Genomic DNA, 22,063 nt, shown 5'->3' with positions numbered 1-22,063 from the left:
TTGGGGTGCCTGCAGTGAGTCAGGTTCTCTCCTTGGTAGCCTTGCTTCTTTTGCTTCTTTGGTGGAAGCAACTGGAAAAGGGCCTCTGACCAATGGTATAATGCTTACAGTCTGGTTCTCTGTATATGTGCTATTCTTGTTTCAAAGCAGTAAAAGGGCACATGGGATCTTACTAACTAGGTATGAATTCTTGGACTCTTTCACTGACTACATTCAACCCTAATACTTGTGCCAACAAGTATAATAAATTTACAGCACAGTGAGGTTGTTGGAATTATAGCTTTCTTCAGGAGCATCCATGGGATATTTGGCAAGAGATAAAAGGAGGAGCCATTTGAAGATCTGAGCAGGAGTGTGTGCCACTCATGGTCAGGAATGGCGAGGAGGCGGGGAGGTCACATTCCTGTTTATAGCAAAGACAGGCCCCCTTGACTGCCTGTTCTTTTAAGCTTGTCCTGCTGCCTGTTCCCTGCCCCCTGGGTTAGGAGATGAACAGCATAATTACACCAAGGCAGAAGGGGCCTATATATGTATTGTGTATCAAGAATGTGAGACTACTTTATTATGTATTTAGCATATATATTTATACAGAAAATAAGAATGAGTACTCTGGTCAAAATAAAAGCAATTCAGTTGCTGGCATGGCTTAAGAAAAAGTGACTAAATAGATCTGGAAGTAAAAATGTATTGATGAGCTTTTGGAGTTTGGAAATATTTTGAGTTATTCTCAGTTAAGCAAGCATCGTCCCATAAACGAGGTGCTAATACTCTGTGGGACAAATCTCTTGGCATTTAAAATGAATGCAGATTGTGCAATGAGTAGTAAAATTCAAACAGTGATTTCATCTTGAATTGGCCTGTCAACCTGAATTCTTATTAATATTAACTCTTTGGAAATGTACTTGCAGATTGCCTGTGGCTATGCGCATACACTAGCACTAACAGACGAAGGTTTGCTCTATGCCTGGGGAGCTAACACTTATGGACAGCTAGGGTCTGGCAACAAAAGCAACCAGCTAAGCCCAGTGCAGATCATGATGGAAAAAGAGAGGTAAATGTTGGTGTAGTTAGTCCTTTGGGGACTGGAAGGCAAGGCTGTTTTGTGTATTTTCTATTCATGGCACAGGTAAAGGGAGCTGTGTATTCAGTCTTCCTTCTTGCATAAAGCAAGATAACAGTTCTTTCTCTCTGCCTTGTGTATAAACCTGAAACTATCCATAATATTCTGTCAGTGTGATGAAGTGGTCTGTAGTCCATGCAAACTAGTGTCAGATTAAGGTGCCACAAAATGCATTGGTTTTGCTGTAATGTCTGTCCCCTCTGGAAATTCTGTACAGGGCAACTTCTCAAAACAGGCTCTGTGGCAGGGCTTCAACTATCAGTTCTGTCTTTAGCCAGTGATCTAGAGAAGAACAATTTCCACTACTAGAATGCATTGCTTTATGAAATCTAGTAAGGAACATTCTTTTTTGTGGTCTCTGTGTAACACACACATGGTTACTGCATCTGCACAGTGCCTAAGTTCGGGAAGGTTCTCATAGTTGAGTACTTTTTTGGTGGGAGCTCCATTCCCCCACCCCTAGTATAAATAGGCAGCACTCCTGCCATTTCATTAGTTCACTTTTGACCACTGCTCACTGTGCCTCAGGAATCTTCTTACTCTCTTGCTTAGAAATCACCTCAGTTTTTTCTTCTTACGATACCTTTCTTTTGATAACTTTTTTCAGCTGCTTCTGTTCCCCTTCACACTCTCCCACTTTCTGCATTTTCCCCCTTGCCTCCCAAAATCACTCCCTCATATTTTTTTTTAAACCCTTTTATTATCTAAAATTATCTTCTCTTCATCTGAGAATTATCTTCTCTTCATACTTATCTTCCTCAATGGCTCAGTGACCTGCCTTCCATACTAAGTGCAGGGTTAAAATGTCCTCCACTTTGCCTGCTATGCCCAAGTGCCCTCATTGCCAGGCATTCACTAAGCAGGCCAGGAAAAACAAGAACACCTAAAGAGGGAACTTTGGGATAGGGCGGTGGTCTCACACATTCAGCATGTGTGAGCCCACTGCTGAATGCTTGGGAGAGATAAGGTCTGAATGCACCCCTTCCACTGTTAAACCTCCCTCAAAAGACTCGGTTCAGCCTTCAAGACAGTCAGGCCCTTCTGATCACCAAGAAAATGTAAGGAGAAAAGGAAACACGTCGAGACAAAGGACCTGAAATGAGACAAGCAGTCTGGTGGAGACAAATCTGACAAAAAGTGGAAGTTTCATTCCCATTCCGATTCTTGAACCATGAATCCTACATCAGATGATGAACTGATTCATTTGTTGGTACCGATGAGATCTCCAGTTCGACCACCATCAGTACAGTCTATTCAGTCAACCTCAAGAATGCCACCTTGATCAGAAACTCCCTGTACAGATATGGTTCTTCCCACTTCCATTTCACAGGGCAAGATACATGATTTTCTACCAAGATCACCATCTCTTCCCATTATCTCCACCTTGACGGATCTCCACACCATGAGAGGAGCTGCAGTTAAGACCCCCTCCTACTCCTCACTTCTGTGGACTTCACTCACCACACCCTTCACTGGTTTTGACCCACCATTCTATCCATAGTGGTGAACTGGACTCACATCAGTACAGAAGACAGTTATACTGCATGCTACCACCATACCCTCACTACAGTTTTCCATACCCATGGGACTACTCTGCACCACCATATGAGTACCCATGTCCTCCGATCTGTTCTCAACTACTTCGACTGCAGCAGCTACAAGAACAGCCATCCACACTGGGCAGAACTCCCATCTCGCAACCCTGGACAATGGAACCAGTAGCATCACTGCCATCCTCCACATCATCATCCCACATGGACTATGCCTCCAATTGGGATTCACATCAAGACACAGAAGAAACTGCGTTAATATCACCAAATAACATGTTCTCTGCACAAGGACCTGGTTCACCAGGAGAGAGTCTAGGCCAGGGGTCCTCAAACTTTTTCAACAGGAGGTCAGTTGAAAGGTACCAGTGGTGGGCACAGGCTGGCAAGGCGATGCTGGTGGCATGCGCGGGGCATGCGAGGCAGCGGCTTGCTTGCTTGGAGATTATTTTCTCTGAGTGAGTCCAAAACGATCTCTGCGTGAGCAAGCCACCGCCTCCCTGTGCGCACTGTGAGGCAGTGGCAGGTGGATGTGGCGAGTCCAAACCTCTGAGGCGGGCTGGATAAATGGGCATGGTGGGCTGGATCCAGCCAGTGGGCTGTAGTTTGAGGACCCGTGGTCTAGGCCAATTCTCTGAACTGGTCATTCGTATGGCTTTGTCACTCGGGATTGTTGCCCAGCAGACCACTGAACCGAAACGTGATTTAGCGCAACATATGGGAATTGGAACAAGCCATCAAAGAGCACGTAAGTGGCCCTGGAGCCTCACTTTACAACACTGCACCTTCCAGCCTAATCAACAAACCTACCTCAGTGGGCATCAACAATATCTTTAACATCCACCAAACCAACCTCACCACACCAACGCTACCCGTCCTCAGCATGCTAGGAAAAGGTTGGATGCTGACAAAAGACAGTATTGACAGGTAGTATGAACCAGCCCCTTCCAACTTCACCATTCCCTTTTGGGGATTGACTGAATCACCACCTCCACATCTGGGAATCTATCACATCCGATTGGTGGGTCCTGTCCATTATATACCATGGATATAAAATCGAGTTTGAGACCCTGCCTTCTCTCTGAATGGTTTGCAGAACGTCACCTTCTTCTGTTCTCCAAGAAGAGATCAAGATACTGTTAAAGGAGCTATGCAACAAGTTGACTGATCGGAGAGACGGCACAGTTTCTATTCGAGATACTTCACTGTTCTGAAAAAGGATGGGGAGGTCACTGTCCCATCTTAAACCTACATTGAGTAAATCATTTTTATAAGTACAAAGAAATTTAGAACAACCACTTTACAAACTATTCTACCTTTATTACAACAAGAGGGACTGGTTCACAACCTTAGACCTGAAGGATGCTTATTTTCACATAAGCATCCACCCTGACTATAGACATGTTCTCCAATTCGAGCTTGGTACTGCCATTTATGAATTCAAGGTACTTCCATTTGGACTATCCATGGCACCAAGAGTGTTCACCAAATGTATAACACCAATATGTGCACACCCAAGACTCCAGGGAGTGCAAGTGTACCCCTATTTAGATTATTGGCTATTGGTCTCCTCATCTAAAAACAAACTCTTCCATTTGATTTCAGAAACATGTAATCTCTTGCAGTGACTTGGACTGTGTACAAATAATGAATTCATACTTTTTCCTTCACAGTCAATTGCCTACATCGGAGCATGTATAGAGGCTCCGCAGGCATGAGCCTACTTACCCACAAATCGAATTCAAGAAGTGATGGTGTTAATTTGACAATTGAACTCCAATCTAACAATTACATTATGGATCGTTCAACAGCTCCTTGGCCTCATGGCTTCTACAGTGGTGGTAGTACCATACACAAAGCTACAAATGAGGCCATTACAGTTATGCTTCAATGGAGTGCACTGTCCTGACCTCAACTCACCAAATCAACACATAATACCACCTCACTCCATATGGAAGTCTCTGACATGGTGCTCCATTGAAACCAACCTGAACCGGGGAATTCCATTACTCTTGTCAGAACCGATAGCCACATTAACTGCAGATGCATCCCTAACCAGATGGGGAGCACATTATTTGACATACCAAACTTAAGGAACATGGGAAGGTTTGGAAGACAGGAGACATATCAATTACCTAGAGCTTTTAGCAGTGTTCAAGGCCCTCTGTTCATTCCAGAAACTTCTAATGGGCAAATGTGTACAAGTTGCCATGGACAGCATGACAACAAATAAGGCAGAATGAAATCAGTCTCTCTGGTCCATCTGAGATTACACTAATGGGATCGGGGCATCAACCACCATATCTACCCACAAGCTGTATATGTAGTTGGGACCTACAACACAGTGGCAGATTTGCTGAGCTGACAGCTCTTCCAGACTCATGAGTGTAAACTCAATGACAATGGCCACCACCAACTGTTTCAAGAATTGGGGAACACTGCAACTAAGTTATTCACAACAGAACAGACCAAAGCATGCATCTGCTATTGCTTCAAGGCTGGAATAGGACAGGACTCAATCATGATCCTGTGGAAACATGGTTTCTTCTATGCATTCCCACCATTCCCACTAATAACAAGGACATTAGCAAAAATCAGAAACAGAGCATCATGCATGCATCATGTGTTAACTCCATGGTGGCCAAGACAGGCATGGTTCCCAACGCTTCTTCACCTGTCCCAATGGACATACTTATACCTCCCAGAAAACCCAGACCTCATTTCCCAAGATCATGGATAAATCATGCATCCAAACCTTTACATGTTTAAATTGACTGCCTGGCTGATCCACTGAAACAAATGGCTTGGACCCACAGTTACAAGCTGCTTTGTGACCAACTTCTAGAAAATCCTATGCAGTCAAGGTGAAAAGGTTTACACACTACAACAAAAACCATGCTTTCCAAGCACCCACTGTCACGATCAACACTATTTTGCAGTTCCTGCATTCCTTACATCAAAGCAAACTGAAACCAACTTTGATAAAGGTGTACTTGTCTGCAATCTCACACTACAAAGGACAAATCAAATAGGTCCTCTGTCTTTCTCTAGTGTTCAAGGATAGGCTAGACATGCACATGATAGTCATGTTGTGAGTGGAGCCAACTAGAGCTGGGTGTCAGACTAGATGGCCTGGGAGGCCCCTTCTGACTTGCTCTGTTTCTGTGTTTCTCCCATCCGCTTGTCAGACGCTTTATGAAAGGACTTCATAACTTGAATACTATAGTTTGGTCTTTCATTCCATTTGGAATCAGTGGTGCTACATGCTTTAACCGAACTATCCTTTGCGCCATAAGCATCCAGAGATCTTTGGCTTCTCTCCTGGAAGACATCATTCTTAGCTGCGATCCCATCAGCAAGATAAACAAGTGACTTATGTGCTCTCAGAATATCTGAACTTTCATAAAGAAAAAGTTGTTCTATGCCTCAATTCCACCTTCCTTCCAAAGGTAGCCACAGCATTCTATTTAAACCAAGATATAGTATTACCAGCCTTCTTCCCATCTCCGTCATCTCTGAGTGAACAGTTCCTACACATCTTAGATGTATGCAGGGCTCTTGCCTTTTACCAGTTGCATACAGAACCTTTCCAAAAATCCAAGTGACTTTTCGTCAAGTATGCAGAACATGCCAAGGGAAAACTGATCAGTCCGCAGCATCTTTCCAACTGAATAGTCGAAACCATCAAGTTAGCATACCAGTTGGCCAGCATGGACCTACCAGACAATGCAAAAGGACATTCTGTCAGAGCTGTTTTGACATTGACGGCCCTGAAAACCGGCATACCATTACACAGATTTTGCAGATCTGCTATGTTATTGACACCATCCACATTTGCCCAACATTACCAATCTATGTTCAAGCCAGATGTGTCTGCTCCTTTGGACACACCATTCTGTCTGCAGTTCTCCAGTAATGAGACCTTCTCACCTCCAGAATCGATAAGCCCGCCAATCACCTGTATTTGTGATGCACAGAGATCACAGAAAAGAAGGGCCAGTTGCTTACCTGGAACTGTTGTTCTCCGAGTAGTCATCTGTGCATTCATGCAACCCCCCCCCCCCCCGCCCTGCACCAGCCCCACGTCAGTGTTGGTGATATTCAACCAAGTTCTGGAAAGAAAATTCTGTATCATTATTGACAGCAATCATTGATCTCCAGAAGGCCTGACAAAAAGGCTCTGCTTATTTATACTTGGAACGGGGGGAGCAGAGCTCCTGCCAAAAATCACTCAGCTAGGGGAAGCTTCCTGAACTTATCCACTGTGCAGGTGCAGTACACATATGTAAATGCACAGATGACCACTCAAAGAACAGTTATAGGTAAGCAACCTGTCCTTTTCAGGTGATTATCCCTAGGAATTTCTTATTTATCTGCACAGCTCTTCAAACTATTACTATCTAAAAATGTAAGGGAAGTGTCTACTACTGAATTGAGTTGCCTTAAGATATTTTTGGTGCAACCTTATCAGGTTGTCACCTGCTGGGTAGAATCCTCTGATACCAAATTGCTGGTGAGCCTTGTGAATACTGGCTGTACTTGCCAAGAATTGAGACTGAGGTCCTTTGCAAAGTGGACCAGAATCTGGAGAGCCAGGCCCAGGAAATCCAAGAGATTCCTACTTCCAAATGGATTTCCCATACATTCCTAGTCTAAGTTATGACAAATATGTGTGACTGTCTTCAAAATGTCTTTCAAACTCATAACAGCTTGCTACCAAAACTTCAGCATATCTCTTGTACACCTAGACTGCAGGATATGATCCATCCTTAACAAGGGAATACTGTTAATTCTTTCACTTCTAGATCACCCCTCATCTTCCAGTTTAGCAAACCAAGTCAAGCATCTGTCCTGCAGCTCAACTCTGTGAGGCATTATCTGTTTCCTTAAACACTGCAAGTGCCCAATCTCAGTAGCTGATTAATTTTTGGCTTTCTTCTTTCCTTGACAGAGTTGTAGAGATTGCTGCTTGTCACTCTGCTCACACTTCTGCTGCCAAGACGCAGAGTGGCTTGGTGTACATGTGGGGTCAGTGCCGGGGGCAATCAGTAGTTCTCCCACATGTTACCCACTTTTCTTGCACTGATGATGTATTTGCTTGCTTTTCCACTCCTGCTGTGATGTGGCGTCTCCTCTCAGTAGGTGAGAACTTGCACCACTTGGTGAAAAATACTGAAATAAAGATCCTAGTTCTCATGGCTGGGGGAATGGGAATCACTGCAAAGTGTCTTAAGGGTTAAGCAAGTGATCAGGTTTTGATTCAGGCTTCCTAACTGTCCAGAGGTAAATATTTAGTTCTGATTAACTCATGTCCATTAAATCCAAATTTGTGAAAGTGGTCTTAATGAGAAAAATAAGTAATAAGAAAATTAGCTAGATTTGATGTACTCTGAGCCTTTCTCCTTTGTCTGCAGTAAATGTTATGTTGTTTTTTTTTCTTTGATATATATCCTGCCTTTTTCCTACAAAGGGCTCAAGGCAGTTTATGTTGGCGACATACAGGTATGTGAGGGGATGTCACACGGAGATGGGTAGAGACCTGTTCTCCCCTGCAGAGGAAGGCAGGACACACTCCAATGGAGCAAAGCTCAGGGAACCAAGGTTCCATTTACATGCCAGAAGCACTTCCTGACAGTCAGGACCCCAAGGGTATGGAATGGGCTTCCACGGGAGGTGTTTGAGGCCCCATCGGTGCGGGTGTTCAAAGATAGGCTGGACATGCGCATGGTGGGCATGTCGTGAGCGGAGCCAGCTGGAGCCAGGGGTCAGACTAGATGGCCCAGGAGGCCCTTTCTGGCTTGGTCTGTTTCTATGTTTACATCATACTCCTCCATCTTATCCCCACAACAACAACCCTGTGAGGTAGGTTGGGCTGAGAGTCTGTGACTGGCCCAAAGTCATCCAGCTGGCTCCATGGCAGAGTGGGGACTAGAACCCAGATCGCCTGAGTCCCAGTCCCATGCTCTAAACCACTACACCACACTGGCTCTCACAGTGTTGTAAGGATTAGTATATTTTGCAAAGTTTAGTATGGTGGTACCTTGGCTCATGAACTTAATCCGTTCTAGGACTCTGGTTGTGACCCAAATTGGTCGTGAGACAAATTAAATTTCCCCATAAGGTTCAATGTAAATAAGGTTAATCTGTTCTGTAGCCATTTTTTAAATCAAGAAAAATGTGAAGCAAAGTGACAACAAAGATCGTGGCCATCTCCCCCACCCCGCCGAGCACAAGTGCAGCCATCTCCCCGCTCCCCCCAGCACGACCGAGATCGCGCCCAGCATCCCTGCACGCGCCTGTCATCCCAGCACTCTGGGGGGTGCGGGGGAGAGACAGGTGTGATTGCAGGTGCACTGGGGGAGGAAGAGGTGGGCGCAAACAGCGTGCTGGGCGAGGGAGAGATGGGTGCGATCTCGGCCATCTCCCCTCCGCCCCCGGCACAATCGTGGCCATCTCCCTACTCGGGAGGGGGGGTGGGGAGATGGCCGCGATCACAGTTGCTTTCGTGCAGGGAAGGCGTGCGTGATCAGAGGCACGCTGCTGCAGGAAAGACGGGCAAAGCACAGCACAGCCGTGGGGAAATGGCCGAGATTGCTCCCGTCTGTCCTGCAGGAGCGCGCCTGTGATCACGCACGCCTTCACTGCACGAAAGCAACTGCGATCATGGCTGTTTCTCCACTCGGGGCTGGGGGAGATGGCTGCGATCTTGGTCGTCACCCAATGCGGAGTTCGCGACCCATGTCAAAATTTTAATGAAATTTTTGTTCATGACCCAATTTGTTCGTGAACCAAGGCGTTCGTGAGCCGAGGTATCTCAATTAGTCAGTTCCTGCATGACATTTTCTAGAATTTAAAAATAGCCTGTGTCCCCCTAGGAAGCGTTCCATAAGTAACAAATCTCCCCCATCCTGCTCTGGGGAGAACACAGAGGCAAAGTAGTCATTTAGCATCTGTGCCTATTCCCTCACATCAGTCACTGGATCCCCTTCCTCCTTCTTAAGCAGTCCCACTAACTGTCTTTCCTTCCTCTTGCTATTTACATGTTGATAGAAATAACATGCTTTGAGTCTTTGTGGAAATGGAACCCCAATATGGATAGAAACCATTTCCATTTAAGTACAGTGTCCAGATGTATGGATTCTTTCCTGAAGAAGAAATCCAGATGAAATATGTATTCTGGTAAAATGTATAAAGTCTATGTATTTGGATCATTCATCAGTTTTCCCCTTTATGGGGTACCATCTGTAGTTCAGAGGTGGTACTGTGGAGGTTCTGAAAAGGCTGCATCCACATGGTTAGTCCTATCTCTATGAACAGACCACATGCTACTTACGGTGTGATGTTTAATCTTTGCAGAGCACGAGGACTTCTTAACAGTGACAGAGTCTCTGAAGAGAGAATTCGATAGCCCTGAAACCTCGGATCTAAAATTTAGAGTAGACGGAAAGTTCATTTATGTACATAAAGCTGTTTTGAAAATCAGGTAATGATGTGGCATCTATTAGCTTGACTATATTTATCCATTAACTCACCATTCTCCACCCTCTTTATTTAACTGTATGATGTGGGGTTGATTTGACTTGCCAGGATGGCTTTTGGAATAACACAAAATAGGCTAATGTTTCAGCCTTTTCTGCTTTTGCTTTGAAATTAATTTAAAAAGTTTAGTGCATTGTACAAATTCTAATTGTGGTAACCCCCCTTATAATCAAACATGCAGCCAGGGCATGCCTCGTCACGGGTAAAAGAAAGCATGATCAGGGTGTCCTGTTCGCGTGAACAAGAACAGGAACCCGCAACGAATGTGCACGCTACGCAAGGATGAGAACAAAGCAGACCACGCTCAAGCATAACCGCCAGCGTCACGCCCTTGTAACCTCGCTTGCTTGCCTTAGCATGGGAAAGGTGCAAAATGTGCAAATGTAACTCAGTGGGGTTCCCCATTGTCTGCTGTCATTCATGCACCTGCATAGCTGTAAAAGAGTATAAAAATCCTGCCTTCAATCTGCTCAGTACCACACTCTCACGAGTGCATGGTCCCTGCCGGCAGGTAAATAAATCTCTCGGTAATTCCAACCAGTCTCTGGTCTCGTCTGTAAAATCGCTCCACAACACTAATTTCTGAGGCAGTTGGCTAGAATTTTTTAAACTATAGGTATAGGAAAAGCAATAGGTTTTGAAAAGTAATCTCATCTACGAAAACAACAGATGGTAGCAGAAGGGAAGAACTTAGTTATTAGAATTTACGGACAATGGTCCCCTAATCCCTGAAAGGAATGCTTTCAAGAATTGTATGAAGTTTCAGTATTTCACTGACTAGCCTCTATCAGTATTTATAGGTTAAACTTTGAATCTGTATTTTTTAAAAAAATTGCTTCCCATAAAAAATTATGTTATAATCTATTTGTGAGTTTTTAAGGTGTCATCAAAATCACTATGTATGTAAAAAATCATTGGAGTGTGTGAAGTGGTGACTTTGGATTAGCAGAAAGCACTCATGAAATGTGGACCATCCAGTTTTTTCCAGTTACCCTTCCTTTCTGCAGCAGTCTGCGGTTGTTGTTGTTAGTCGCGAAGTCATGTCTGACCCATCGCAACCCCATGTACAACATTCCTCCAAGCCTTCCTGTCCTCCACCATCTCCCGGAGTCCACTTAAGCTCACACCAGCTGCTTCAGTGACTCCATCTAGCCACCTCTTTCTCTGCCATCCCCTTCTTCTTTTGCCATCTATTGTTCCCAGCATTAGGCTCTTCTCCAGGGAGTCCTTCCTTCTCATTAGGCGGCCAAAGTATTTGAGTTTCACCTTCAGGATCTGGCCTTCTAAAGAGCAGTCAGGATTGATCTCCTCTAGGACTGACTGGTTTGCTCTCCTTGCAGTCCAAGGGTCTCGCAGGAGTCTCCTCCAGCACCACAATTCAAAGGCCTCAATCCTTCGGCACTCAACCTTCCTTATGGTCCAGCTTTCGCAGCCATACATAGCAACTGGGAAAACCATAACCTTGACTATATGCACTTTTGTTGGCAGGGTGATGTCTGCTTTTTAGTATGCTGTCTAGATTTGCCATAGCTTTCCTCCCCAGGAGCAAGCGTCTTTTAATTTCTTGGCTGCAGTCACTGTCTGCCGTGATCTTGGAGCCCAGGAAAATAAAATTTGTCACTACCTCCATTTCTTCCCCATCTATTTGCCAGGAAGTGAGAGGACCAGATGTCATGATCTTAGTTTTCTTAATGTTGAGTTTCAAGCCAACTTTTGCGCTCTCTTCCTTCACCCGCATCAAGAGGCTCTTTAGTTCCTCTTCACTTTCTGCCATTAGAGTGGTATCATCTGCATATCTGAGGTTGTTGATATTTCTACCGGCAATCTTAATTCCAACTGGTGATTCACCTAGCCCTGCCTTTCTTACGATGTGCTCTGCATATAAGTTAAATAGGCAGGGCAACAGTATACAGCCTTGCCGAACTCCTTTCTCAATTTTGAACCAATCAGTGGTTCCGTGTCCAGTTCTCACTGTTGCTTCTTGACCCGCATATAGGTTTATCAAGAGAAAAATGGGATGGTCTGGTACTCCCATCATTTTAAGAACCTGCCACAATGTGTTGTGATCCACACAATCAAAGGCTTTAGCATAGTCAATGAAGCAGAAGTAGATGTTTTTCTGGAACTCCCCAGCTTTCTCCATGATCCAGCGTATGTTGGCAATTTGATCTCTAGTTCCTCTCCCTCTTCAGAATCCTCCCTGTACTTCTGGTAGTTCTTGGTCCACATACTGCTGGAGCCCAGCTTGTAGAATTTTGAGCATAACTTTGCTAGCATGTGAAATGACTGCAATGGTGCGGTAGCTTGAACATTCTTTGGCATTGCCCTTCTTTGGGATCGGAATGTAAACTGACTTTTTCCAATCCTGTGGCCACTGTTGAGTTTTCCAAGTTTGCTGGCATATTGAGTGTAGCACTTTTACTGCATCGTCTTTTAAGATTTTGAATAGCTCAGCAGGAATACTGTCACCTCCACTAGCTTTGTTGTTGCTCAGACTTCCTAAGACCCATTTGACTTCACATTCCAGGATGTCTGGCTCGAGGTCAGTGACCACCCCATCGTGGTTATCAGGGATGTTAAGCTTTTTCTTGTATAGTTCCTCTGTGCAATCTTGCCACCTCTTCTTAATCTCTTCTGCCTCTGTTAGGTCCTTGCCATTTTGGTCCTTTATCATGCCCATCTTTGCATGAAATGTTCCCTTCATATCTCCATTTTTTTTGAAGAGATCTCTGGTCCTCCCTATTCTATTGTTTCCTTCTATTTATTTGCACTGTTCATTTAAGAAGGCATTCTTATCTCTTCTAGCTCTTCTCTGGAATTCTGCATTCAATTGGGTGTATCTTTCCCTTTCTTCCTTGCCTTTCGCTTCCCTTCTTTCCTCAGCTATTTGAAAAGCTTCCTCAGACAGCCATTTTGCTTTCTTGCATTTCTTTTTCTTTGAGTTGGTTTTAGTTGCTACCTCTTGTACAATGTTGTGAACTTCTGTCCATAGTTCTTCAGGCACTCTATCAGATCTAATTCCTTAAATCTATTTGTCACCTCTACTGTATATTCATTAGGAATATAATTTAGGTCATACCTGAGTGGCCTAGTGCTTTTCCCTACTTTCCTCAATTTAAGCCTAAATTTTGCAAGAAACAGCTCATAATCTGAGCCACAGTCAGCTCCTGGTCTAGTTTTTACTGACTGTATAGAGCTTCTCCATCTCTGGCTGCAGAGCACATAGTCAATCTGATTTCTGTGTTGACCGTCAGGTGATGTCCATGTGTAGAGTCGTCTCTTGGGTTGTTGGAAAAGAGTGTTTGCAATGGCCATCGTATTCTCTTGACAAAATTCTACCAGCCTGTGCCCTGCTTCAGTTTGTACTCCAAGGCCAAACTTGCCTGTTATTCCAGTTATTTTTTGGCTTCCTACTTTAGCATTCCAATCCCCCATGATGATAAGGGCATCAATTATTGGTGTTAATTCTAGAAGGTGTTGTAGGCCTTCATAGAACTGGTCAACTTCAGCCTCTTCAGCACCAGTGGTTGGGGCATAGACTTGGACTACTGTGATGTTGAATGGTTTGCCTTGGATTCAAACTGAGATCATTCTGTCATTTTGGAGGTTGTATCCCAGTACTGCTTTTCCTACTCTTTTATTGACTATGAAGGCTGCTCCATTTCTTTGGAGGGATTCTTGCCCACAGTAGTATACCTGATGGTCATCTGACTAAAGCCCATACAATTTTAAATGATTCCATAGATCTCAGGAGCAACTTTTTGGTGGAAAATGTATGAACAGGAGTTGTTCTGCAAGCTCAAAGCCACCGCTGGATAAAATCTTTTGTCAAAATACACATGTCCAAATCTCTGCCAGAAAAACTGAGCATAGATGGTTCTTGAGGTAATAAAGAGCTTGAGTACTGCTTCTGATTTTTGTGATATCAACGTATTGTGCAGTAACTGAAGGAAGCAGTTGGCTTGAATATAGTACTTCCGAGTTTTTAATGTGGTTTTTCCTTAACAGATGCGAGCACTTTCGTACAATGTTCCAGTCATACTGGAATGAGGACATGAAGGAGGTGATAGAAATAGACCAGTTTTCCTATCCAGTGTACCGTGCTTTTCTTCAATATCTGTACACAGACAATGTTGATCTGCTACCTGAAGATGCTATAGGTAGGTGAAACTTTTAGAAGTGAAGCTGGCCTGGGGGTGGGGGGGCGGAGGTGTGGATAATTTTCAGAAGTGAAAGAGGAAGGAAATGGAAGTGTGGGCACATCACCAATGGTGGGAGGAGGTATCCAAAAGGCTGTGTTATCCCCAAGAAAGCAGAGATCCCATAACTATGATTCTTTAAGTACTGTTTCCTTCATGACTTGGCTTTCCTGTTTGCCAAATGTGTTTTTCTTATATAGACCACTTCACCTCTAAGCTCCTGTTTTTCCCGCTTGACCTTGGCAGGAAGGTTGTAGAAGGATGTGGGTATGTAGCTGAAGGAAGCAGTTTTCAGAGAACCATAATCACATGATCTCTGCCTTCCTGGCCAGTGCCAGGGCATCAACCCAGGCCTGTGGGTACCCTTATCATACCATATGGGTATAGACCTTCATACCAAGTCTTCAGTTTGTCATTCCACCATACAAGCCTGCCCAGGTTTTAAGGAATTAGGAGAAGCCCTTCTCTTAGACTTGCCAATGTTTAGAGGTCCATTTGGTGGGGTCCAGAATTTGGAAGTCTTTGACAAGAGTAGGTTTGCCCTTCTCTTTCTCCCAGGAGACAAAGATGTTGTTATTCAGGCAGCCTTTGGAATATAAGCTGGTCTATTGCTAAAGGGGGATACAATTGAATGCTATTTATTTTTGTTGTGTTTTCAAGTTGGGTTTATAGGATCTGATTTTTTTTAACATTTTGTGTTTAACATCTGGTTTATTACTGATAGCTGCCTTAACTACTATTTGTTGCTGAAAAGGTGTTAAATGAGTATAATAGTACAGCATCTTGGTTTGCAGGACTTCTGGATTTGGCTACATCATACTGTGAAAACAGACTGAAAAAACTGTGTCAGCACCTTATCAAAAGAGGGATCACAGTGGAGAATGCTTTTTCATTGCTCTCTGCAGCAGTACGCTATGATGCAGAGGTAAACTTGAGCTTAAACACTTTAAGCAGCTGTGTTTTTTCTGAGTAGCTTTACAATCGGAGAATTGGAATATAGAAACATAGAAACAGTGCATCAGAAGGGGTCTCCCGGGCCATCTAGTCTGACCTCCAGCTCCAGCTAGCTCTGCTCATGACATGCCCACCATGTGCATGTCCAGCCTATCTTTGAACACCCTCACCAATGAGGCCTCAACCTCCTCCCATGGAAGCCCATTCCATATCTTTGGGATCCTAACTGTCAGGAAGTACTTCTTGGCATCTAAATGGAACCTTGGTTCCCTGAGCTTTGCTCCATTGGAGTGTATCCTGCCCTCCTCTGCAGGGGAGAATAGGTCTCTACCTACCTCCATGTGACACCCCCTCACATACCTGTATGTTGCCAACAGATCACCTCTGAGTCTCCTCCAGGCTGAAGAGACCCAATTCCCTCAGTCTCGCCTCATACGGCATCCCCTGCAAACCAGCCACCAACCTTGTGGCCCTACGCTGCACTGACTCTAACCTGGCTATATCCTTCCTGTAATGAGGGCCCCAAAACTGAGCACAATATTCCAGTTGTGGGCGCTCCAAAGTCGTATAGAGTGGTAGTAATACCTCTCTCAATCTAGAAGCCACACTTTTTTTTGGAATAAGTTTTATTCTTAATATACCTAACAAAAAGAAACTAAAAAACATCAATCATCGAAAACATCAGACCTGCTGGGTCAGCCCCCCACATTTTTTCTTTTTATGTTAAACTATAAACATATTTAAGTCTATGCATAGTCCCATTTCTCTAGCCAATGATAAAAAGAGTCCCCGGTTTGATAGAAGTGTGTATCTTCTTTCTCCCTCAGAGAGAAAGTCAATCTGTCCATTTCTGCACAGTCCAAGATCTTTTTTAGAGTCAGTTCATTGGTAGGTGGTTCTTCACTCTTCCAGTGTTGGGCAAATGCAATCCTCGCCGCAGTAGTTACATGTAGAGTCAAATACATTGCTTGTTTACTAAGTTCATCAGGTACCATGCCTAAAAAGAAAACTTCAGATTTAAATGTTAGAGGTTTTTGTAACATTTCCTCAAGCCATTTGTGTATTTTAATCCAATACTTTTTTGCCTTATCACAGGTTCACCACATATGATAAAAAGTACCCGATTTGTGTTTACATTTCCAACATCCATTTGACCTATTTGGAAACATCTTAACTAACCTATTTGGTGACAAATACCATCTATAAAACATTTTATACAAAATTTCTTTATATGAAGTTGCTAATGTTACTTTAATATTTCTTTTCCACAGTTTTTGCCATTTCTCTAACTCAATATTATATCCCCCCCAAAAGTTTTGTGCCCACGTTATCATAGTTTCCTTAACCTGTTCATCTTCCATTCTCCTATCCAATAGGAAATTATACAATCTTTTAATCATTTTCTCATCTGATTTAAGAATCACATGATCAAATGCTGTTGACTGCTTATAAAAGCCCCACATTCTATAGTCTTTAGCATATCTTGATTGCATTTGAACCTTGTGCCACCAAGAAATATTAATTCCTTGTTCTTGTATTTCTTGATTCAATTTTAATCCTCAATCATCATCCAAAATATCATATCTCACAATCATATCAAAATTCAATGCATTTGGATATATGAGAGCTTCCATAGGCAAAAGCCATCTTGGTAATTTAGTGTACAGTTTTGTCTTTAACTTTTCCTACACCAACATTAATGATTTCCTAATATAATGATTTAAGAAACAACCATATACCTTACACTTTTCATACCACATATAAGCGTGCCAACCCATTTGCAAATCATGCCCTTCAAGATACAAGTTTCTCTTATTTTAGAAGCCACATTTCTGTCTGTGCAACCAAGGGAGGCATTTGCCCTCTTGACCACCACATCACACTGCTGATTCGTGTTCAGCCTGCAGTCAACCAGCACCCCAAGATCCCTTTCACAATGCTGCTCTCCAGCAACTTGTCCCCTAACCTGTATTTATGACACCCATTCCTATACCCCAAGTGCAAGACCTTGCACTTATCCACATTGAATGCCATCCTGTTGTCTCCTGCCCATTTTCATAATCTGTTCTGCCCCAGTTTTAGTATCATCTGCGAATTTGATCAGCAGACTGTTCACCCCTTCTTCCATGTCATTGATGAAAAGATTAAACATCCCCTCCATCTAGCCATGTCGTAGAATTCCACAAGGTTTGTCTGGCAGGACCTGCTATAGCGGAAACCGTATAGTGTGGCCACCGGCCTCCCTTCCCTATCTAGCATCACTAGAATATGAATGAATATAGTATAGTAAGTGAGGAGCCACTATTCTGTGGGAAGATGAACAGTTCTTTCCTGAGTGCAGGAGGCCAGCTAGCTTTGGGGAACGCCCTTCCTACAGGGCCAGAAAGGCAGACTATGTTGAACTTCCTGAAGGAGGTGGGACTCCTCAGAAGTCTCCAGTTGTTTCTCTTGCCTTGTAATGGGAGGTAGACTTCCTGGCTCTCACAGCTGAAGGGAATCCTGAACTTTCAAGCCATTTGGCTCAGCAGGACTTCCGTGGGCCCAGGAGAGTGGGCTCTACATCCAGAAGTCTTCAAAAAAAATCTCACAGCAGTTGGGTGTTCATTGTCCCAACCTCTTTGCCCCACCACAGAATGCAAAGCTCACCAGATTTGTCAGCTGCTATCAGCTGATGGGAACAGAGTTTACAGATGCCCTGATGAGGAGGTGGCCCCTGGCTTTCCCTATGCCTTCCCAGCACTTCCTCTCATCCCAAGGGTGCTTAGTAAGATAAAAGACCATTTTGTCCTGATGAGGCTTGTGGTCCAGATCAAGTGATACCAATGCTCTTAACCTATAGGAGAGACTCTGCTAGCAGGCTCTATGGACCGTACCTGGCTGGGCCTTTCTGAAGTGGGCCTAAGCCTCAGGCAGAGACCCAGTGGCCCTGGGTATTCCAGACATCCTACTATTCTTCCAGGTGGGCCTATCCTCTAGTGTCCGGCCCAGTGTCCTGGAGAGCCCTAGGTTCCATCCTGGGGGAATCAAACAGATCATTCCTGGCCACTCAACCTCACATTACAGGTTCCTAAGGGCATCTGCCCTAGTCAAACCACCTCCAAGTCTGTAGGTTTCCCACCTGGAGCTTAAATATAGTGCTCAGCACCCTTACCAAGGCTCTGTTTGAACCTTAATGGCAGGGGGGGCACTCCTAAAGTTTTAATTCTTAAGTTCTTAGTATTACCTCAGCTGGAAGGGTCTCAGAACTGGGAGCCCTTTCCTTTTACAGGGGCCTGAGTGCCTTTCATAAAGACAAAGTTGTCCACTGTCTCTCATTAATTCCTCAAGGTTAATTCAGCCTTCCTTCGGTCAACAGTCTTTTTTCCCCCAAAGGAAAAGAGTGGCTCTCATTGAATGCTAGGCATGCAGTGAAGTTGTCTAGATAGAACAAGGCCCCTGAGGCAACTGTTCATTTCATTTCGGCCCTCCTCCTGGGGAAAGAAAGTATCTGTGGCCTCACTAGCCAGGTGGCTATGGGAATACATTGCCCTGGCTTACACCTCCAGTGATGTCCCAACTGTGTGTATCCTGGCACATTTGGCCAGGGGCATGGTGACCTCAGCAGCCTTGCTGAGGGGGAGGGTGCTCTTAGATGAGATTTGCAGGGTAGCCCGTCACTTGGTCCTCAGTCCATACTTCCACCAGGAACTACAAGATAGATGGCCTAGTTTCTACTGAGGGCACCTTTGGCAGATGCATTCTGCAGAATTTGCTTTAGCCTTGCAGGAGGCTGGCTAGAAGTTTCCGTTGGCACATCAAGGGATGTTCTGTTTTTTTCACATCCCCAGAGCTAGCTGGCCTCTGCACTCAGGAGAGAAACAAATTCTTTACTCACCAGAGAATCTCTGCAAGTGAATGAAGCCAGTTAAGCCCATCCATGGGGCTGGCATCGTTCATGACAGGTAGGTAGGTGCTTTCCTTCTCCATAGGTCACCCAGCAGTCTAGCATGACCTGGTAGCTCAACTGCAGCAGCAAGACAACTACCTCACAAAAACTGGTGCATTAGAAACATCAGTAGGACACTGCAGTAAGAGACTTTAACCACCCAGAGAGCCTTTAGGCTATTGGGGCAGCATAGAGAAGAGTGGAAGGAAGGAAGGACGGATGGACGGATGGAAAGAAGACAGAAAGAAAATAAATTCTGGGGAAGTCCCATCTCCTTCAGAAAATTCAGCAAAGTCTGCCTTCTCAGTCCCACAGGTGGGGCCTTCCCCAAAGTGATTTAGTCCTGGGGTACAATGTGGCATTGTCATGTGCCTTAGGGCCCTCTTCACAGTTTCTAGGTAGTGTATGGCATACATTATAACTTTTCAAAGTAATCTTACTTGAATTCTTAGTGGCTTTGGCAACTGTGTTTATAAGCTGCTGAATTAATTCTGGAGATCATCCAGATGATGTGCCATTTTATGAGCACGTGTGTGTTAGTCATGAACCTAGTATAATCATAAATACTAGTCATAAACTAAGGTGCTCTGAAGGCTGTGTGGCCTTCAGAGGGGGCCATCCAGAAACAAAGAATAATTATCAGCATGTCCAGTTGAAAGCCAAGGATGGCAGAAGTAAAAACAATCCTCAAGAGAAAATCCCTAAGTGTGTTTATAATGGTATGGGTAACTTAAAATTAGCCTGAGAAGAGTAAGTATTTTCAGTGAGAATCATATATTGGATGATTTGGGGTAGGGGGAAGAATGGAACTGAGTATCCTTGAAGATGCTGCAGCTGGTTGGCTGGCTAGAATCCTAAACAGGCAAGTTCCACACAAACATTTTGCTGTCGGCCCACTTATTTTCCCTGTTCACATTTTCTGCAAGACAAGAAGCTGCTGTTTCTATATCTTCCCGTGAATCTTGACTTGCCCCACCCCAGCATTCCTACAACTGGGAGTAGAAGACTGATTTTTAAAACCTTCCTTTCCCTTCTCTTTATTTTAGTTCCTGCTTCCATATGTGTGTGTTCTCCTTTCATGCTTTTCTTTGTTTCTTTAACACCTATTTTGGCCCAAGAGGCACATTCATGTTGGGAAGGAAGATGAGATCCTGCATGCCTGCTGGGGAAGAAGCCCCTCATGGTCATCCTCATTCTCCCTACATGAACACAAACCATACCTCTGTTTTCGTGTTCACATGCAGCAAAGCAAACATGCACCCATTCCCTTGGGCACATGCATGGTGTAAAAGGTGTTTGGTGGCATTTTTATGGCCCTCTGAGTACTGTAAGAGAACTTGGTAGGAATGGGGAGAATATGTGAAAAATTCCCTTCCTGTCTTAAAAAGGCAAGAGGAACTGTTGCATATGCACTCCTATTGTACTGTGCAGTTACTTGGTGAAGGGCCAACATATGGTGCATAGTGCTGGGGATCCGTTGTTGGATGCAACGAAGAAGCTGCTGCAGGGATGCAAAATGGGAAAAGAAGACAGAGTGGTGGCAGCAGCTCCTTCCTTCCTATAGATCACTGAGCGGTGAATACAGAAAGAAGAAAGGCCCAGGCTGCATGCAGATGAGAAAATGGGCAAGCATTGAAATAGTGATGGAAAGATAGTGTCCCACGGAGGGTGGGAAGAAGATTTGCTGTGTTTGGGACTGCGTTGAACTTGGTAGAGGGCTGGCCAGGAGATGCTACACAGGTAGTTTTTTCGAGGTCCAGGCATAGGGATAAGGAATCTGCTGCTTTGAGGATATAAGAAGCAGGTGGTGCCTTCCCTTCCAGTGATGAGCTGCAGAAGGTGCCAAAAAGCCATGTGCATGTACAGCGGAGTCTATACTCAAGGGACTGCAACAGACCCGGAGGGGAAGGGTGCAAAAATAGTGATTGTGTGTGCAGTTGCTGTCACCAGTGAACGATGAAGCCAGGTAGCCCCCTGCCATGGCTGCTGCTTGGCAGCCCCTGTAGACAATGAGGTCTCATAAGCATCACCTGGCCTACCGGGTGGGGGTACTCCAGGGGTGCTCCCACTGCTCTGTTGTGCACCGTCAGCAGCGATGGGATGGGCACTCCGCTGAATTCATGCACTGCTCATCCCAGAAAGGAAGAAAATGGGGGTGGGGGCTGTGGGGGCTCTTTTTGGATAGATTTGAAAAGAAAGGGAAAGGTTAAGGTGGGGCTGTGCTCTGCTGGAAATGAAGTTAGAGTTGAGGAGAGCTGTGTATTTTAATTTTAATTCTGGATGGGAATTAGCGGGGAAAGCAGGACTGGGGTTTGGAGGAAAGGTTGTGTTCTGTGGTTGTGGACAGAATATCTATCAGGTAAGTGGACATAGTGCTTAAATTTCAGAAAAAGCCATTGTAGGGAATCAGGTTTGTGTGGACCAATAGCTTTTGTTCCATTAAATATCTTAAATAAGATAAATAGCTTAAATATCCCCAGCAAAGGAGAACCCACTATCTCACAAGGGGATCTGCTGCATTGCTGAGCAATGCTCATTCTCAGAAAATTTCTCATTGACATTTAGCCAAATCTTCTGCTCTGCAACAACAATCCTGCTCTATCTTTTGCATGGCAACTGTTCGGATATTTGAAGACCACTGTCTTGCATCTCCTTAATCTTCTCTGCCCCAGGCTAATCATATTCAGCTCTTTCAGCCAGCTCTTCCTAAGACTTGGTTTCCAGACCGCTGAAAGGCTGGCTGCTGTTCTGTGGACGTGCTCCAGCCACTCCTTGTGCT

At 44.4% G+C, this 22,063-nt stretch overlaps 1 protein-coding gene across 9 annotated transcripts in view; it reads left to right on the top strand.

The window, feature by feature from the left end:
• Nucleotides 1-22,063, top strand: part of RCBTB1 (RCC1 and BTB domain containing protein 1) — a 55,842-nt gene that overhangs the window by 24,311 nt on the left and 9,468 nt on the right. For 7 of the 9 annotated variants that reach the window (XM_044445097.1, XM_044445104.1, XM_044445100.1 and 4 more), the window contains exons 7-11: nt 909-1,051; nt 7,619-7,809; nt 10,024-10,150; nt 14,215-14,366; nt 15,200-15,330. In XM_044445097.1, coding sequence (XP_044301032.1) covers nt 909-1,051; nt 7,619-7,809; nt 10,024-10,150; nt 14,215-14,366; nt 15,200-15,330 — 744 coding nt within the window. Of the gene's footprint in view, nt 1-908; nt 1,052-7,618; nt 7,810-10,023; nt 10,151-14,214; nt 14,367-15,199; nt 15,331-16,454; nt 16,483-22,063 lie in introns of those variants that run through there. The other 2 variants (XM_044445101.1, XM_044445107.1) reach the window with 2 other exon arrangements.

This window comes from Varanus komodoensis, unplaced genomic scaffold (genome assembly GCF_004798865.1).
Source record: "Varanus komodoensis strain SLA01 unplaced genomic scaffold, ASM479886v1 scaffold47, whole genome shotgun sequence".
Classification (NCBI taxonomy): domain Eukaryota; kingdom Metazoa; phylum Chordata; class Lepidosauria; order Squamata; family Varanidae; genus Varanus; species Varanus komodoensis.
This window is presented reverse-complemented; position numbering and strand designations above follow the sequence as displayed.